Source organism: Sabethes cyaneus, chromosome 2 (genome assembly GCF_943734655.1).
Source record: "Sabethes cyaneus chromosome 2, idSabCyanKW18_F2, whole genome shotgun sequence".
Taxonomy (NCBI): Eukaryota; Metazoa; Arthropoda; class Insecta; order Diptera; family Culicidae; genus Sabethes; species Sabethes cyaneus.
Window position 1 is genome coordinate 215,539,039 of NC_071354.1, and position 20,089 is coordinate 215,559,127.

Sequence of the window (20,089 nt, forward strand, 5' to 3'; positions counted from 1 at the left end):
CGTTTTAAAGGTATTTTTGAGTACAAAGAGAATACGGATTATTAGATTGTTCGAATTTGTACTTTTCTGCGAAAGCGAAAAAGTACACCTTTTTCGTGACGTTACAACGCAAAAAAATGGCCCTATTTAATCCACTTGAAATACAAAATAACTGCAAAATTACATCCAAACTATTTTTGGAATGGATTCAGCATATATTCCTTTGTAAGTTGGTCGAAAACAAATGATATTATGAAATGTTTTAGCGCACTGTAGCAGTATTTTTAAAAATATCACGAAAAATTATTTATTTCTTGTAAATTTCATTTATTTTCGATACACGTTTTATATAACTTCCGCAAATGCTAGAATATCAGTCATGGCAGTTTTGAAAGGTTCAAACATTGCCCAATTATGAAAAAATATTCAATAATGCTAAAAGCAACTTTTATAAAATGTCTGGTTGGTATACCGGCCCGCGGAATGTGTCTGTAGAATTTCGGCCCTGGAAGCCGAAACGATCAAAAGCGGGATAGTGTCCAGTTACGAGTCCCGTGATTGTGTGTAGTTCACTACGAGTTACGCTGAGCAGATTCTTAGCTACTGCATGATTTGGGTAGATAAACTGTTTAACTGTTTATTCTACAACCATGTATTTGGTTTCAACGGAATGCTTTGTTACGATATCTAGGCGGTTACTGAAGCTCAGCCTGACACCAATCAGTATAGGGGAAGAAATAGCGACTGTTTTTGTGGGGTTTATATTAGGCCCGTCCTAACAAACAACCTAACAAATCCTCCTTCTAACAAATTAGCGTTCTCCTAACAAACAACTTGACAGTACTGCGTTAAACTTTTCTCTGACGATAATTTCTACGCTGATGGTTTAAGGAATACGCTCATAACAGCTTGATTATCAGGGAGAGAACTCCTTATGGACATCCTTTGATCACCAAAATTGTGACCTTCCAAGGATGTTGTGATTTCTTTGCTCGACAGCATTGCTTGAATCTAGCTCATTGAGTGTGGTGAATTGCGTTTTGAAAAAGAGCCGTAATAATTGAAATGAACGACGTGTAATCGAAAGCTCCTTCAATATCAAGGAAAGCACAAAGTGCCGTCTCCTGATATTTTAGTGATTTTCTGTAAAAAAAAATGGATAGAATGCCATCCGGACCTGGAGATTTCATTGGTTCAAAAGATCTAAGTGCCCATCTGATCGAAACCTTCGTAAACAATCGGCGTACAAGCTGAGCTGAGCCGTTTGGCACTTTCATTGATTTTTTCTTGGCACTACACTCTGCAGTTAAGTAAAAGAGAAAAGGCAACAATGAAAATCATGCAAATATATTCTGAATAGCCAATTTTTAACATTTTTCTCAAGTCATCACCAAGCGCGAGGCCCCTCCGAAGCGCGAAACTCTGTGCGACCGCACGGGTTTGCCGGTCTAAAACGCCGGCTCTGAGGGAACCTATCTGAATGTGGGAACTAGGGCGGTATCATGGTGCTTTGTATCACTCATAAAGTACTCTGAAAGGTGATCCTCAATCGAATCCAGAAAAAAACGATGCTACTCTTCGATAGTGCACTCTTAAATGATTCTACCTGTAAATAGGCCGGATTTAGCTAAAACTTAGTTGAAACTACTCAAAATGCCCTTAAAGTGCCCTTAATGCCCTTCAACTCAAAATTTGTGGGAAAATTTAACCAATTTTGACTACTTGATACCGATAATTGAATTATTCTCTGTGACAAATAACGCACTTTTAACTTCCTACTACCAATTTTGTGGTTGAAGAACTACTGAAAATCTGAGTTTGTACACTTTAAGGGCATTTTGAGTAGTTTTAACCAACTTTTAGCTACCAACCAATGTACGGGTAAACTCTTCTATGCAAGCTGGATTCTGTGCCGGCCGATCATGTGTGAATCGGATCACGACGCTCAATATAATATTCCAGTAAATCATCGAAATCCAAGGCTGTCTTCTTCTAGTGCTTGTTGGTTTCAAAAAAGCATTCGACCGACTAAATCACGAAAATATCTGAGGCGCACTAAGGTGTAGGAGTGTTCCTGGTAAGATAAGTAAGTCTATCTTATCGACGCTAACGCGAATTTTCAATTTGAATGTAAAATCCGTTCTATTGCCTGCGAGATGTAATGTATTTCAGCGGACACAACCGCAGGTCTTCGTCAATCGTTGCCTGGATCTGACATGTTTTGAGGAGAGTAGAGAACGAAATCTACAGAAAGACAGTCAACTGAAACCTGCAGGGACAACACAGAAGAGGCAGATCTAGAGGCTGTTGGCGGTGTAGCCTAGTCGACTGTATTCAGACTATTGATTCGAAACGCTCCTGACGGCAGATCAAGGCCATGGCGGATTACCGTCATTATTTGGGAATTGAAACATTTTGTTCTGCCAAACTAGCGGACATGGACGCATAAGTAATTAAGTCGTCAGCAAACATCAGAATTTTTTCCTGGTTTTGTCTCGCTTTTTCCTGGTGAAATAAAATTCCTGGTCTTTTCCTGGTTGAGTTGGCACCCTTCCCGAGTCATTCACCAGATGTGGAATAATATATGAATCAAAAAGAGGTGAACAGGTTCGTAATGACAACAACAAGCGCAGGAAATAACTTTTGAGCCACTTTTGAACTACTGCAAAGTCCAGTCAATCAAGGCTTATTAAATTTTTTTAGGTGCGAAGAGCAAAAATGGGAAATTAGTTCAAGACATTCGAAAATAGACACTGATGAAGCCTGCAAGTCATAAACAAAAAGCGTATCATTTGATTTCGTATTCTACTAAGCCGCTCATAAACGTTGGGCAATTAGTGACAAATGATTAGAGGAACTCGAAGTCTGCAAATTAAAGTCCGATGTCATGAACTACAACGATTTTGAACGAAGAATCATGCGGCATAAACTTACCAGGTTTTAAAACTGTAACCACAATATTAAACCTTTATCAGCCGTCACCAGACATGGTGATATGAAGATAAATTTAATATTCTTTCTATTTGGAGGAATAGAAGCCCTTTACACGAATGAGTACAAAAGAAACCCAGAGGATAGAATGAAAAAGAAACATGTTCGCTTATTAATTTTGTTATTTTTGAAAGCCAAACGCATGATCCGATCTTAGCTTTAAAACAAATAAATATTATGGTATTTTTTCAATAAATATTTTGATGAAGACTTGTTCTATAAACACTATACGAACATGGACAAAACAAACACTCGGTACTTCATTTCCATCTTTATGATTAATGAAAATGTTTATTCGAAATGGTCGGTGTATGTACCTTACAATAGAGGAGTATAGTTTCGCTGTTGACTCTGGTCAGCCTCCGTACGAAACCTTACGACTCCTCTAATCTTCAGCCGTACTTCATTTTCGATTTGACGAATCAACAGTAAAAATCGCTTCCCACACCTACCGCGAAGAAAATGTAAATGGGTTTTGTTTTGGAAACAGTCAACTCAACAAACCACATGGAAAGAGGAAATAAAACGCGTCCAACAGTCTGGCGAAACACTCCAAAACAAACAAACATGCCAGAGCGGTCCACTGGATGCCGGTTGGAGGCGGCTTTTAACTGCGAGCTGGACGATTCCGATGAGGTAAAAGCACTCTCGCCTTGCGTCCATTTCCCCATCAGCTACTGCCCCGTCCAACCAGCCAGGGCGGTACGATGCGCTCCAACGCCATCTATCTCATCGACGTCCGCATCTGTTTAAAATCAATTAACCCTGCCAATCCTATCCGCAACCGGGCGCGGGTTGGCTACGTTACGTACACTGGATGACGAAGCCTGGAGGACTGTATCCGCTTTCCCGACAGATAATTTGCTCGCGGAATCTCCCGATGCAATACAACGGAATAATAATGACCCCCTCCGGGGAACAATCGCATTGCGTACGCTCGCTCGCTGCTTGGCCCATTCTCAAAGCCTCTTTGTGGTTAAGTTTTATGGCACGGTAAATATTTACTTGATAGCATTTTAATTTGTGTGGTGCGATACCGTACGCGGCTGGGGTGTTTGGTCTAGCCGTGTTTCCCCCTGTGTCTACCGCGCTCATTGCATGAGCGAATTCGTTTGGCGTTTGAGCTTGGTGTTTTGAGCATCAAGAAATATATTAGTCTTCAAATAAAATTAAAAAATCTTCAGATGTAAATAAAACAATGCAAACTATCAAATGTCAGAAAAAAGATACACATGAAAAATATTGTAAAGACAACCATAATTGTATCGATTGTATATCTGAAACCATTACCCAGCACAGAACGCTTCTCAATTTTCGGCCACCCAAATCGCTTTTTCAGGAACTAACACGGTCGTGCAGTTAAACCCGGAAAGCGTTCCGTACTTTGCTGTTTACATCAACAACAGTAATCGATTCCCACAGGGAAATCACTTCAGCAAAAAAGGGTTTTATTAACTAAATGATACCCACCAGATTTTTTATTGTTCTGTATACATCGCCATCACAAACCACTCGGCGGAGGTCGCCGGTCCGGTCGACGGCAGAGCCTTCTTATGCTTGCTGCGCGCCATGCGAACGGGCACGGCGGCGCGGTTGCACATGTTTACTCACACATTCGGGACCCGTCGTCCGTCGTGCCGTGCATATGTTTCGAAACTGATGGCTGAGTAACTGACAGACAGACTGGCCAACCGGATGAATGACTCGAAAGCATGAATGATACGACGTTCGGACCCGGATTGTTATGAGAAAATGATTTGTAGAAAAATATACAAAATCAAACCCGATATAAACAAACCATTTGTGGCTCAAGTGGGTTCGGTTTGCTCCCATTTGGCTACGCTTACGACCGATAAACTATCCATAATGAATTTCGGATCGCGTTTTGTTCTCTCTAGATGATCTCAGTTCTCAGTTGACAGTTTTTATTCATATAATTTTCTAGCGGTAAACTTTCATTATTATTCTTCCGTCACATATGTGTACTACATATTTGCAATATATACCTAGTCGAACAGGGGCATTAGGGGATCCATAACTACATTTTCCATAATACAGTGTTATTAAAGAATGTTTTGGTGTAAGTGTGTATAAATAAATGTAAACGGTTGATGCTTGAGAAGATGCTCAACCAAATTGCAAATAAGCACAACGACGTGTAGGGTTAAAAACTTAAAGATTTCGGTATGATTTTTATATTCCAAGTTTGCACCAACATTGGTTTCATTATCTGCTTGCTACATATGCTTATTGTAGTGCGGTTTGCATGCAATTCACATTATGTACTTGATTTTTATCACGTTTGTTCTGAGGACGGCTCCGCCAATCCAAGGTTTTCATTACTTACTATACAGATTAGTAGGTCAATATCGGTATTGAAAAGAAAAATAAACACCTTTCCGCGCGCGCTGCGAAGAAAAGTCAATTTCGTGGAAACAATCGTTCACAAGCGGAAAATAGGAAATGACACAGATCTCGGTTGACGCGATGTAAAATTTTCGTCTAAACTTACACGTTTCGGTTTCCGGTCGTATGGCGTCTTCTTTCTTCGGGCGGTCGACCAAAATGGCCTAATTTCGTATAATGATAAGTAGAATGATAACCGCCAAGATGCCCGCTGCTATCAGGGCCAACATCAACTTCTTCTTGCGGGCCTTGTTCTGCAACAAAGTTAAACGTAAAAAAGCAATTTAATTGTAGTGCCATGAATTATTGTATGAGCCTGTCTTCGACAAATTGTTATGATTTATGAATGATTTAATTATTAAATTTATGCTGCTCTTCGCTCTCGAAACTTGACCTTCTATTCGACAAAGTTCGCTGGTAATGATCAGGGAGTCACGAGACAAGCTATTGAAACTAACAATCGGTCCCATAATATACTTTTGTGGCATTGTCTAATAATCATGTCTTTTTGGCTAAAAATTTACTGAACTAATGCAGTTTTCTATTTATCTTCTTGCACTTGCAGGTATCATTCAGAAAGTATCATAAGTTTCAAACAACGCACAATGGGCAAAAACGAGCTCCTAATCGTAATAATTAAAAGCCTCTTGTTTGGGATTGTAAAATCCTGTCATAGACGCTTCGAGAGTCAGTTCGTACTGTCCGACTGTCTACACTAGAATAATCCACTGTTGCTGCCGAACCCAATACCTACAGCTTCGAGTCATGTATAAGTAGTTGTTATCTCTTTTCATATAAGTAACTACAGGATGACCAGTTCAGCTCGTTAGGCATACTTATTATAAATAACACATCGTTACATCTCTCCCTGTTTTATTACTTGAATCTATAGTTTATAAAAGCTTTTCAATTAAACAAATCAGCAAAAGATACACAGGAGCTCAAATATCCAGTACCTGGTCCCTCCATTCACTTGGTACTTCATGTCTCCGACAATGGGACGTTCAAGCCGTGGATCCTGTCGCCTGACCCGCTGCTCACTTTCACCCTGCGCACCTCCAGCCGCGTTTCAAACCTTCAGCACACCAGCCCACATCAATCACTTCAAACTCCAAAAGTAGACTCCAAAGCCCCTGGACCTAAACTGCGCACAAAAACTGGCTCTCCCCTCCCCAAAGCAGATCTCTCACGCGGGGCCGGTTGCTGGTTCTCAGCTCATGGCACTCCATCCCAACCATGCTTTCATTTTCAGCCGCCTCCCATTGCAAATTGCTCGATAGAGTATGTGTCAGAATAGCACGTCTTGGTACGGTCTAGCTTGGTGAAACTCCAGTTGCAAAGTACTGGTTCGAAACGTGTATTATAGAAGGGGTTTGTTCTTGCTTTGGCGTTGGATGTCACGACATACATCCCTGATGTGCAAAATAAGTGAGTTAGACGACTCTCTTTCACAATTAGCTTGATATCACGATTCGATCTCCATGTAACATGAGTTTGCCTAACAGCGTCAAGTCGTCCATGAGTGCTGCCGCTCTGGACTCAGTAGGAACTGAGTTTCCAAATCTTTGATTACTGCCTTTTTAATTTCCTCCATCAATCAAGTAAAACAGTTCCACTATATACCTTTGTTGAGCTCTGAAACATCCTTGAAAAAGAATCCACAACATTGCTTCTACCTGAATCGCATCGACGTACGAAGTCACAAGTCCATCCATTTATATGAGCAGATGGCGCTTATTGAGCTCTGTTGAAAAAACACTCTAAAGATCTAGAAGCATTTACAAACATCATGTGAATACCGCACGTATACGAAAAGTTCCTGTATGTTTCAAAGGATTGCCAAACATCCCTTTTCAGCTTGGTAACACCTTCTGTGGGTTACCAAACTCTCACTATTTGCATTAACGTCCTCCATCCCAAACGAGCCCGCACCTGCCACGAGCAGTGGCTCGTATCATGAATCGAAGTGCCCCAATGACTTGATATTTGTTAGCTCAGTGACTTGAGGAAAATAGCTCTAATCCCTGTGTCATGACGCTTGTACAACTGAAGCAACACTCCTAGTGAAGTAACCCTCTCATGAGAAACTCCAGCGATGTAAGACCTCTTCTAACAAACCCAATAAGGCTCAGTAATCACTTTAACTCGGCACCTGAACCCCCAACTAAAGCATCGCCCCTATTCTTACATCTGTAAGACGGGTCAACTTGTTAGTCACACACAACACAAAACACACAACTGTAAGGGAATAAACAGACCCCTGACAGCCCAGGAGCCGACCCCACCCGCACACCAAACCATGGCCCATGGCCACCAGCTCCATCAAGTACAAAATGCTAACATGCAACCTTCAAGTCGAACCTGGATGCACTCGCCACCCCCTTGACCGGAGTCTCCGCTTCGCCAACACTTCACATGTCACATCAACAATTCAGTCGGCTTTGCCCATGTCGGGTCACAAATGATTCCCTCTACCGACTTTCGAACAGGTACCAAAAACGAAGCCCAGGTCAGCTGCGCTCTCTGCAGTGCTTCCCTGTTACAAGTTTTGGACTGCTTTCTCATCGATCTGGATTCTCACGCCACATTTGGAATCATTGGAGTCTTCTAAGGTCCTTTCTCCGTACAAGACCTGGACTCTAAATGATGGACACTTTTACATGAAACACTGTTCAGGCTATTGCACTGGACAGCCAAAATACCTTTTCATATTTTACAACTTTATCATAATAATCTAACTAACTGTTATATGCATTCGCTTGTAAAACAACGGTCGAATGCTCCCTGTGGCTTCGTCTAATCGTGCAATCCGCGGGTCTAGCCAAATCGCGCCTTTATCTTATTTGCTTTACGTTAACATCGTTACGGACACACGACCGTGGCATACGACTGCTGAAGAACCAACCTGTGCGAAACATATCGACATTTTCTCCACCCAAATGCCGAAATGCTGGCTACGAGTACAAAGTCGCCCGCCAGCTACCTGCCCTTCACATTAAACAGACGAATCTCTTCACATTAAACAGAGGATCATCCCGATCCCGAACAAACGGGCAAAACAACTTGTTGGCCACTTCTGGGAGTTCCTGAACTCGTTCTGAACTCTCATCAGCCAACTAAACATCCCTACTCGACTCGCACAAATATTCGGCATCTGCATGCTTACATTTGCTTTAGACGGACCACGCACCTGCACGCAGCAAAGTACCAATTTGTACCATCGACCGTGTTCGACACCCATAGCTCACATGTAGCTAATCCTTAACTAGCACGAAGCTGAACATCAAAGCGAAGCATTCTCTAGTATAACCAATTCACAATCCAGTCAGCTTACAATACGGATTTTTCATCAGACGGTTGTTATGCTAAAATCTATTATATCTTATTAATTAATACAGATAAAGCAAAACAGTCTTCCGCAAAAATATTCCTCTTTTATGCGCAAAAGCCTTTCTAGAATATCACATTGAGCCACCTGTTGAAATAAACATGTTACAAGAAGAAATGTGATCTAAGGGGTCGTTTATAAACAAAGGTCTATTGATGAAAATGGGTAACAGGTAGAAGTTTGATAAATTCAGAAAAAATACTTGAAATTCGTTTATCTTTAATATTTTGAATCTAAAATGGTGAAAAAAAATTACTCAAAATGTTATTACTTAAATTGTTGTTAAGGTAGAAGACCACATTGAGCTGAAACATCCCGTTCAACCGCAAATATTTTTGTCACGGAATTTTAAGAGAGGGCAAGAGAGCTGCAGAAGATGGAGGTCGAGGTTGCAGCCATCCAGGAAATGCGATGGCCGAAGACGGAAGAACGCGAATTCCGCGCAGAAATTCTATTATACGGGCACGACATTCAAGTGACATAAAGATAGTCACATGACATAAAGATAGTCATCGGGGATACAAATGCACAGGTCGGACGTGAAGAGTTCTTTCGTCCCGTTATTGGTAGAGAAAGCCTCACATGACGCAATCTGCATCTTAGCGGGTATGATGCCTATTGGTATCATCATCAGCGAGGACGTAGAGTGCTTCAACCAACGTGGAACTAGAGGCATACGGAGTACCACAAGATCGGCCTCGATGACCACATGGCAGCGGGCATGGTCTAATTCCACAAAAGGCTGGTGGACACATCGACTTATCCCGGAACTATCCGGGTGGGTCAACAGGCGCCACGGCGAAGTAAACTTCCACCTGACACAAATTCTGTCAGGGCATGGTTGTTTTAGACATTATCTGCACAAGTTTGGGCATGCGGAGTCCCTCGCGTGTCCCGAATGCGTGGACGTTGAGGAAACTGCAAAACATGCTTTCTTCATATGCCCTCGCTTCGCGGGCGTGAGAAGCAACATGATGGCAGTGAGCGGACAGGACACTACTCCGGATAACTTAGTCCAAAGGATGTGTTCTAGCTCGGACGTCTGGGGAGCGGTCAACGCGGCTGCTACCCAGATCGTACTTGAGCTACAAAACCGCTGGAAAGCCGATCAACGGCGAATAAACAGCCTAACTACTATAGTCCAGTAGTTATCTAAGAGTGTGCGTTAAGCACAATAGCCCTCCCTGAAGTAATACCGATAAGGTGGTGCCAGGGGTGATTGAGGCTGGAGACTCGAGTAGGGTTTTAGTGGGTCTGGATCCTCACGCCCCAGTAGGGGGGTCGGGATACCAAACCCCACTCCCTGAGTTGTCTTCTCAGGTGTCTGATAGCAGATTTCCCTACTCGTTAAAAAAAAGCCTCCATTCTACCACAAACGGCAATAGCCTAAGGCTAATGAACTTCGCTGCAGCCAGAGGAATGGCTATCTGTAGTACCTATTTTGCACGATGGAACATTTGGAAGCACACCTAAAGACACCCTAATGGAGATGCCTGCTCTCAGATCGACCACGTTCTGGTTGATGACCGGCACTTTTCTGATGTCGCAGACGTGCGATCCTTCCGGGGACCAAACGTCGACTCGGACCACTATCTCGTAGTAAGCAAGATCCGCGCCCGGTCGTCTAACGTATTCAAATCGAAACCAACGAGATACTGATACGACTGAACATTCGGCGGTTATCAGCGGAAGGAGTTGTAGTAGAGTACTCTCCGAAGACTGATGAGCCGGTCGGTGAACAACTTGGAGAGAACTTGGAGGCACATCCACGTCGCGATCAGTACTACAGAGCGAGAAATGTTGGGTACTAGTGCCAACGAGTGACTGATGAGAAGAATCCAGCCAGAAGTCATATATTGGCTGCAACTGTGATACACTAGAGTAGAGAGAGAGATAACGAGATGCTAGAGCTGCCGAAAAGAGACTTCACCGTCGTAAGAAACATCAGGCACGAGAGGCACGATACGAGAAGCTTCTTCAATACGATCAACGGAATCAAGGACCGGACCGTGTCAACTCCTGTTATGTGCAACGACAACCAGGGGAACCTGATTACAGAAAGATCGAAGGTGGCTAGACGTTGAAAACAACATTTCGATGCATTGTTGAATGGTGAACAAGACGGAGCGGTCATAAGAAATAGGATAACGATTGAGGATTATGGACAAGCTGTGGATCCACGAACTTTGGACGAGGTTAGGAAAGCAGCGGGAGAGCTGAAAAACGGCAAAGCAGCTGAAAAGGACAGCATCCCCGTCTTTTGAAAGTCGGGTGCGAAAGGTTGTATTGTCCAATCTATCAGGTTATACTAAAGATATGGACTGAGAAGGAATTACCTAGGAACTGGTTGGAAGTATGCCTTATTTACAAAAAGGGCCATGGACTCAAATGCAGCAATTACCGAGGCATTACTCTCTTCAATTCTGCATCCAAAGTATTCTTCAGCATCCTGTTTCTCAGACTGAGGTCGTTGCAGCAAACCTTTGTTGAATACCAGTGCGGTTTTTGTTTCATGAAGGACCAAATATTTACCTTCTGACAAACCCTAGATGAATTCCGGGACAAACTCACCATTTGTTTACAGACTTCAAGGTGCGAACGATTCAGTTATGAGTCCATACAGGAAAAAAAGTATACAAAGATGCGACGAAAAGACGGCAGGCTACAATGAGCTGGCCACGTAGCAAGGATGCCAGCAAAAACAGAATTTTGCAGAACCTGGCAGAGGCCGAAGACTTCAAGGCAAACCCCCCGTACCCGTTGAAAAAGCGTTGTTAACGAGAATGCTAGAGCAACAGGGCATCTGGAGAGCGGCAGCCCAAGTCCGAGAAAATTGAAGACGTCTGTTGAATTCGGCATGGATTCGATAAACGTGTCGTCGCCGAAAAGGAGAAGTAAAAAAGTAAGTAAGCAAGAATAATGTGCTATGTGCCAATATTTCGAAGTGCGTCATTTTTTTTAACAAAAAAAAAATTTATCGCGTAACTTTGGTATCGTTTTGGATACCGCCTTAACTTTTTTTTGCATCATAACTACAGTTGCAACAGGCAAGCAACAGACAGAGTTTATCTTCAAAGTCGCCAAAAATTTCCATGCCCTAACTGCTTTCGGTCTCAGACTTCGGTCCCAAATTACATAATGCATAGAGAGACACCTTCTGAACTCCTCTGCTTGTGTTAAATCATACATTTTGATCAGAATTCGGAATAGACCCTCGAATCAGAATCGAGACGTTTCTTGAATTCGTTATCCCTCCTTCAACAGTAACTGTTCTAGTTTTTAAGACCCAGCTTCAGAAAATGTCTTATCGAATGGTTTATACCTACTTTTTAGTAATGTTGTACAATTGCTAAGACTGCTGCCGTTTTCGATGAGACAAAAGCAAGTTGCTGGTTAATAAGCGTTTCAAAGGGTTGCTCTAATTTACACCTTAACCAAAAGAACGTTAATTTGATTACCAACTGGGTATCAGTCTACTGCGGTCAAACCTTCCGACAAACAAACAAAAATCAATCGTATAGCACAATAAATACAAAAGATATAGTATTGCTTAATTGCTTAATTCAGCAATATTGTTGATAATAACTAGATCTATGAAAGTCCCATACACAACTTTGTCAAAATCTGCAGGGCTGGTGCGGTACGTACGGTCAAATAAATCAAAATTGAGTCGGTGATCGTGCCATGCCAGATCATTGGCTTGTGAGTATAAACCGCACCCTTCAAAAATTTCCGGTATGCCATGCCATTATATAGAACCAGTTGTTTACCAGAACTTTTTGCGCAATTTGTTACCGCAAAGTATGGTAACATACATCAATATGGACCAAGCTCATAAGGAAAATGACTCAATAATAATCTTTGGGCAAATATTTCAACCCAAAACAGTTACCTGATAGTCGCTGGCCTTCTTCAACTGCTGCACGCCTTCCGCTACATACACGCTTGTATTTTCGACGGATGCTTCAATTGAATCCACCTGATGGTGCTGTTCGTACACCAAAGCGCCTAACTTTTTGTAGATTTCGTTAACACTTAGGATATTGTCCTGAAACCATAATAAGGGCAATCAATTTCAATTGCCCGAATGTGACGCAACACAAGCACAAACCTCTAACTCACGAATGGTACGCTCCTGATTTTCCAAAGCCTGTAGATCGATCTCCTCCTGCAGTTGCTCCTGTGTTTGACCTCGTTGGCCACTCGCAAAGTTATCCTCAAACATCGACGAATTATTATAGCTGCCCATGCTGGAATTGTTCGACCCGGGTGGTTTATTGAGCGCGACATGCGCTCCCCTAGCCTGTCGCACTGCATTCTTTTCCAGATCGACAGTTTTCCTTTGCACCGATTGGAATGCCGTTAAAGCTGCCGTAAACTCATCAACCAGACGATCGCGCTGAATTTTCAAATGACGTTCCTTGCAGTTGACCAAATCGTTCAATAGATTCGTGGTATCGGTAATCAATCTTTGGGTATAGGTTCGAATCTGATGGCTGAAAGTGTGGTGATCCATGAGCATGCTAGTCTAATGGTTAATTGCAACGAAATACTTACAGCTGTTGCTTAAGCTCGGGGGAATCTTGCGCCGTTCCAAACTGGTTGACCATTCGCTGCATGGAGGAAACTACAAGTAATTTGAAAAAGGAACTTAGACATATTGTCTTGCGATGTGCCAAGTGGTATGAGATTTACCATTTTGGAGAATTTTCTGGATACTGGTAGCGATGGTTTGGGCCAACTTTTGAAAATCGGCTTCATTTGTGATTGTACTGGACCCGTTCCCGTTATTTTCGAACGAAGAATAACTCATCTGAAGGAATCAGAAAATTGTTCATTTATTTAAAGCCAACAAAGCAATTATATTTAATCTAATTAGGCAAATCAGCAGATAAGAGCAAACTGCAATGTCCTTGAACTGAAGACAAATGGAATGATTTTATAGACTCAGCTCAGAAAGGCACAACAATTTTGGAAACAGCTTCTTGGATCACTTTTTTCACAAAGCAATGAATCATCGATTACGTACCTTTAGTCTGTTCTCAATATGCAGAAAGTTGGATGACGGGTTCTTTTCCTGCTTACGTCTAGCGCCCTTCGATCCACACGCCTACTCCTACTATTTAAGTAATGACTGCTCAAAACAAAATGCTGATAACTTTCCCTTTAGGTTCGCCAGCTGTTATGAGCAAGTAACGAAGGTTACAATCGATGTGCTTTAGCAATTACTTGCACTTAGCCCTATAATAGAAGGCTTGCAATATTGGAGGAATTTCGCTATCCTTTGTTATTGCAACGAAACCAAAGAAACTGTGTTGATTTCACGGAGTGAAAAAGGTAAATTGTATTTACACTAGAATGACTTCAACTAAAGTCAACATCATATTACGCGATAAGAACAGACGCATAGATAAAACACCATCCACAATAGACAACAATTTTATCGTAATTTTGTGACTCGAAAACACGTAAAATCTAATTATTTAGGTATTTCACACAGACTATCAATAACCAACCACCCAGCAGTATAATCATTCACTGTCATCGTCATTTCGTCAGCACTGCGCATCATCATCAAAACGTCATACACGGTTAAATGGACTCAGCTAATGTTGAGTAAAATTCATTCATTTTTTTATAAAATTTATCTGGTCCATCGCATGCAATCAGATCCCTGTCACGATAGCTGTCAGCTGAAGCCGCCCTCCGATATAGTGGTGGTAATAGAGGTAGACAACAAATTTTGAAACAAAATTTATACGAGACAACGCATGTATTTAATACTGCGCAATATGACGAATGCAGCGTGTTGTTTTCCATCTTTCGTTTATGGTAAAAAATAAGACTATCAAAAGTCAGAATTTTTCCTTTTTTATGTTGCCGATAACAGAAAAAAAAACAAACATGTATCATTATCTACATCCCAAATGTAACAATTAATTTTCTGAAGCATAAAACCGTATGATTGTGTAATTCTTACAGCTGCTGTCAAATTTGACGTAAAATCGAGCCAGCAAGCCTGGCTCAAACGGCTTCAAGAAAAATGCATGAGAATGACGTTCGTGCCAGGGATGTGCATGCAATGCAGGAAGAACATTCAGGAAGAATTTTGAGAAGAATATTATGATTGAAAAGCAAACAGTTCAAAAGAGGCGAACGGCAACACAAACCGAACCGAGTGAGAGTTATTCTTTGCGCGGAGTTAGCCGCAAATGTAAGCAAAACGAGCAAAAGAATCAATGGAGAAAATAAAGCTGGTCTAGTAGCAAAGAATAACTTACATCTGAGATCTGAATATCATGTATGTATTGTCTCTCATCTCTGCCTCCGATAAAGGAGCGTTCTGATGCTTACCCAAGTAACCAAAAGTTCCGATAAAAGGGGATTTTCGGGCTTAATCAGCCAACGAAATGATCATGTATAGAACTCTATTCAACTTCATTTTTATGTAATTAACCGTACTTTCAAGTTTGTATTTGATGTTTAAACTTCGAAGGGAATACAAAGTAACTTCCAACAGAACTAGAAAGTTCGCAAAAAGTTCACTTAAGTCGCTATATAGAACACTGTTCAGCCCAAAAAGAAACTCCGATAATTTTCAAAATAAAAAAGATTGGGGGAATATTTTCCCACTTCTTCCTGTTTTGCAGATTCATGACATTTCTCATTAACTAAGGTATTTAATTTCGGTTAATAATCGACTGTTTTTTTATAAATATTAAGGCGCATACCACTGCTCCGTTGCTGGAATATGCGATTAGCATCGTTTTTACTCGATGTGCTAATTTCTCATTTATCACAGCCCCGAAACGAACTTACACTTAAGAACAACTCATCGGCAAAATTCATGTCACTAGCGGCGTCAGAGATGGAGCAATGCATCAGGATAGGCACGCAACGAGGAACGCTCGGGTTCAAATCCAGTAGCGGTCGGTGTTAGTTAGGCTTTTTTTAAATGGTCTATCTTAATCGCATGAACCGACTTTACAAAAGTTAGGAGGAGGCGGAGGTAGAAAATGAAAAAGTATAAAAATAGAACTACAAGTGCTGTTTTATAAACTTTTGCCAAAGTTTCTTCAGAAGCTGCTCAGCGCTCTTTGCAGCGAGCTCAAAGCAACTTTGAAGTTCGGTTAATTACAGGCAAAGCTGCTTAGCAAGCTATAGCTCCATAGACATAAAGCTTGTTAACCTTCCTTAGACACCATTATCCGAACTCTAAGTTACTTTCAAGTTGTATGTTGAACTTTCAAACTGCATGTTGGACTTTCAAGTTGCTACAGATATTAACGGTACTTTAATAAGAATGAAGTTCGGTTTACAAATGTAGTGTCTGGTTGTTCAGCAAGAAAGTTCTGCTGAACTAAATTTGAACCAAATATGAACTTTCAAGTTTGTTCCTTAAGTGAAATTCGAACTTTTGGTTGCTTGAGTAGGTTAAATTGTATTACCCAGGTAACCAATAAGCATTAAAATAAGCAGTAAATCAGTCGTTTATTAGCATCCCTGGCGTTTTATACTGCAGATTGTTGTTTATCAGCTTTTTGACTGCATAACTGTTGTAAATTGGCATCTACAATTCTATTTAAATTCTTCTTGTTGGTAACTAGCTGCAAATAAGCATTGTCAGCACTATAAGAGGGCTAGCAGTAAAGTAGCCGCATATTTTGCCAAAATAGCATTTAAGTAGCATTTAAGGCTACTTAAATGCTTATTGGCTTGCTCTTAAATTGCATTGGAAATGCCTATTGGTTACCTGGGTAGTTTTATTGAGCTTTGCGTAGCCCTTGCCCTTAGCAGATAGGGCAAGAACAAAACCGAATGATGTACGTTGATTACTACGGTTTTCAATCGCAACATCAAAAGGACGGAATTAAAACGGAAAACCACAACCGAAACACAATGGATATAATGGTGCAGGTATTGCTGAATGCAAGGAAAATTTGAAAAATTTTACCATCCAAAGTGCTATTTTACATTAACCCGTTTCGGTATCTTCAGCGCACTTTTTTGTTACATTTTAAGCAATAAGTGCACCGAAGAGACCGAAACGATCGAGGAAGCGACTTAAGCTAAAATAGTATTTTTATTAGCGATAGTGCGCTTTGGGTGGTACAGATGGTGGTTTTTAAAAGGTCGCATAATGCATGCAAAAAGGTTGATTATGCAATATTCTGAAAATCAAAGCCGGAGAATTCTGGCTTTAGTTTTCAAAAGGTCGCATAATGCATGTAAAAGGGTTGATTATGCGACCTTTTGAAAACTAAAGCCAGAATTCTCCTTGTAATTAACATTAATTGCTAACCAAGTCGGTTGCTAACCACATCAGCTTCGGCTTATTTTGTTGCCGTATTTAGACTACTGAAGACATACTGTTGGCGGCCAAATAAAATTGGAAGGGCGGCTATAATTCATCTGTCAACGTCAACCTTTCTGTCAAAGTGTAGAAAAAATTGCATCGTCGGGTCGGTTCGGTGACGAATTTTGGAAATTTCTTATCCAATTCCAAGGTGTGGTTAAACTTTTTACCAAAATTAGCATCAAACTTGTTTTATATTTGCCCCTGAAAGTGTAATTCGTAGTTTGTCGTTCGTGTCCGTTTCAGTGTAATATAAGTGCTTACAGGAACTCGTCGAAAATGTCTGGAAGGCTACCAGCTTGTGTTATCGATGTCGGAACGGGGTATGTATGAAATTTTTGAGCAAATCGGCTTCGGTACCAGGGTAGCAGCTTTTTTATCTGCTAATTTTCTTATCAATAACACTTGTCAATATTACGCTCGTGATTACTAGCTACACCAAGCTTGGTTTCGCTGCAAACAAGGAACCCCAGTTCATCATTCCATCGGCAATTGCCATTAAGGAAACGGCCAAAGTCGGTGACCAAAGTGCCCGCCGTGTTACAAAGGGTGTAGAAGATTTAGATTTCTTTATCGGAGACGAAGCATTTGATGCAACGGGTTACTCAGTTAAGGTAGGTTGGCGACTTAGAAGACTCCTCCTCTTAAGAAAGACATGAGTCATCTTCCAACTTGTTACTTATCATATGTACTAGGAATTACATTTGACATAAATTTCGATGCTTTGTTTGTTTAACTTTCAGTACCCCGTACGACATGGTTTGGTCGAGGACTGGGATCTCATGGAGCGCTTTCTGGAGCAGTGCATTTTTAAGTACCTACGAGCCGAACCGGAGGATCATCATTTCTTGCTAACGGAACCGCCGCTAAACACCCCGGAAAATCGGGAATACACAGCGGAAATAATGTTCGAAACGTTCAACGTTCCCGGATTGTATATTGCCGTGCAAGCAGTATTAGCTCTGGCCGCCAGCTGGGCTTCGCGTCCCGTCGAGGAACGCACTCTGACCGGTATCGTTGTAGACAGTGGCGATGGCGTGACTCACGTCATTCCGGTGGCCGAGGGTTACGTCATTGGATCATGTATCAAGCATATCCCGATCGCCGGTCGGAATATTACTTCGTTCATTCAAAGTTTGCTGCGGGAGCGCGAAGTCGGCATTCCACCGGAGCAAAGTCTAGAAACAGCCAAGGCTATCAAAGAACGGTTCAGTTATATATGCCCGGACATTGCCAAAGAATTTGCTAAGTACGATGCTGAACCGACGAAATGGATGCGCCACTACGAGGGAATCAACGCCATCACCAAGCAGCCGTTTGGTGTCGATGTAGGCTACGAAAGGTTCCTAGGACCGGAGATCTTTTTCCATCCTGAGTTTTCCAATCCGGATTTTACCACACCGCTGTCGGAGATAGTCGATACGGTTATCCAGAACTGTCCCATCGACGTGCGAAGGCCGCTCTATAACAATATCGTACTCAGTGGAGGATCGACTATGTTCAGAGATTTTGGTTGGTTTGAATGGCGTTGTACCTATATTGGAATTGGGATAAAAATTGAGTTATTCTTTTGCAGGTCGTCGACTACAACGAGACATCAAACGTAGCGTAGATGCTCGTTTGAGAATTAGTGAAAACTTAAGCGAGGGACGTATAAAGGTAATTTGAATAACGCTTGAATGTCCAGTTGTACCAAAAATAAATGTTGCTTTCAGCCAAAACCTATCGATGTTTCGGTTATCTCTCATCACATGCAAAGATATGCAGTCTGGTTCGGTGGAAGCATGCTGGCATCAACGGTAAGTTCTTCCAGCCGAATATCCGAGTGGATTATCTCGTAATAATGCTTTCAATTTTCGGTACACAGCCGGAATTTTACCAGGTCTGTCACACGAAAGCTGCCTACGAAGAGTATGGTCCAGGCATTTGCCGTCACAATCCAGTATTCGGAACCATGACGTAGTTTTATCACCTAATTTACTTTCGTGCCAGCCACCGCTGCTGCTGTTGCTGCTAATATTACTACTAAAACAACAATTACTACTGGCAGTGTTTCACAAAAGGAGCAAAAAACGAGTCGGATTAGAACGGATACACAATTCTAAATCCCCCCCTGCGGTGAAGCACTCGATTGTATCGATTGACACGATAGAAAACGAAAACAAAAACGTTCATTCCTCCTGCAGATAACTATTGTGAACTGTAATAAATCAGTTTTACAGTTTTTTTTCGTTTTGAATTTGGTATTGTCAAACTTTTAATTTTGTGTGTACAGCAGAGATGCATTTTTCGACGCAAAATCCGGCGATCCAAAATAAATTCAAATGCATTTACTGGCACTAGAGAACTAGCTGAACTAGTTTTTTGCAGTACCTTAAAAACAATATATTCATCATGAGACGTGCAACATCATTCAAGTATTTCTTCCGGGGTAACAACATAAGAAACATGTCTACTTTTTATTGTTCTGTTTTATTTGTCTGTTAGTTGAGTGATTTGAAAGAATGTTTATTCTAGACTTATAGGGTTACAACACGAACAACACAGATAGGACGGAGATAGTATTGCCGATTTATTATATATATAGCTCAAACCTAAAGGAACAATCGCCGCAATTCGCTGATTCATTGAAGCTAAATCCAGATGTGTACACTTGAATTAGATAATAAAGTTCAATTTAAAAGGAGTATTCCCAGTTTGTTTTTAAAACGTATTTTTTAAATCCTTTAATTCCCACGTGGAACAAAAAGGGCAAATCGACGCAATCGATACAGATCTGAAAGCAGCGTTCGATCGTATTGACCACTGAATATTCCTATAGAAAATCTCGCGACTTGGCACATCTCGAAAGCTGCCTACGAAGAGTATGGTCCAGGCATTTGCCGTCACAATCCAGTATTCGGAACCATGACGTAGTTTTATCACCTAATTTACTTTCGTGCCAGCCACCGCTGCTGCTGTTGCTGCTA

At 41.4% G+C, this 20,089-nt stretch overlaps 2 protein-coding genes across 2 annotated transcripts; one reads left to right on the forward strand and one right to left on the reverse strand.

Annotated features, from left to right (window-relative positions):
* Positions 1–4,884: 4,884 nt before the first annotated feature.
* On the reverse strand, positions 4,885–14,278 carry LOC128734776 (syntaxin-7). Its single transcript, XM_053829118.1, has 6 exons — positions 13,794–14,278; positions 13,460–13,577; positions 13,322–13,391; positions 12,876–13,260; positions 12,657–12,812; positions 4,885–5,630 (listed from the first exon to the last, which is right to left on the reverse strand). The coding sequence occupies exons 2-6, from the start codon at positions 13,575–13,577 to the stop codon at positions 5,541–5,543; spliced, it is 819 nt and encodes a 272-aa protein (XP_053685093.1). The 5' UTR covers positions 13,794–14,278; the 3' UTR covers positions 4,885–5,540.
* Positions 14,279–17,208: 2,930 nt separating this feature from the next.
* Positions 17,209–19,803, forward strand: LOC128738955 (actin-related protein 3). The gene is made up of 7 exons (XM_053834455.1): positions 17,209–17,271; positions 17,367–17,443; positions 17,554–17,734; positions 17,864–18,632; positions 18,697–18,779; positions 18,836–18,919; positions 18,988–19,803. Exons 2-7 carry the CDS (start codon positions 17,400–17,402, stop codon positions 19,081–19,083), a joined length of 1,257 nt encoding a protein of 418 aa, XP_053690430.1. The 5' UTR covers positions 17,209–17,271; positions 17,367–17,399; the 3' UTR covers positions 19,084–19,803.
* The last annotated feature ends 286 nt before the right edge of the window (positions 19,804–20,089 follow it).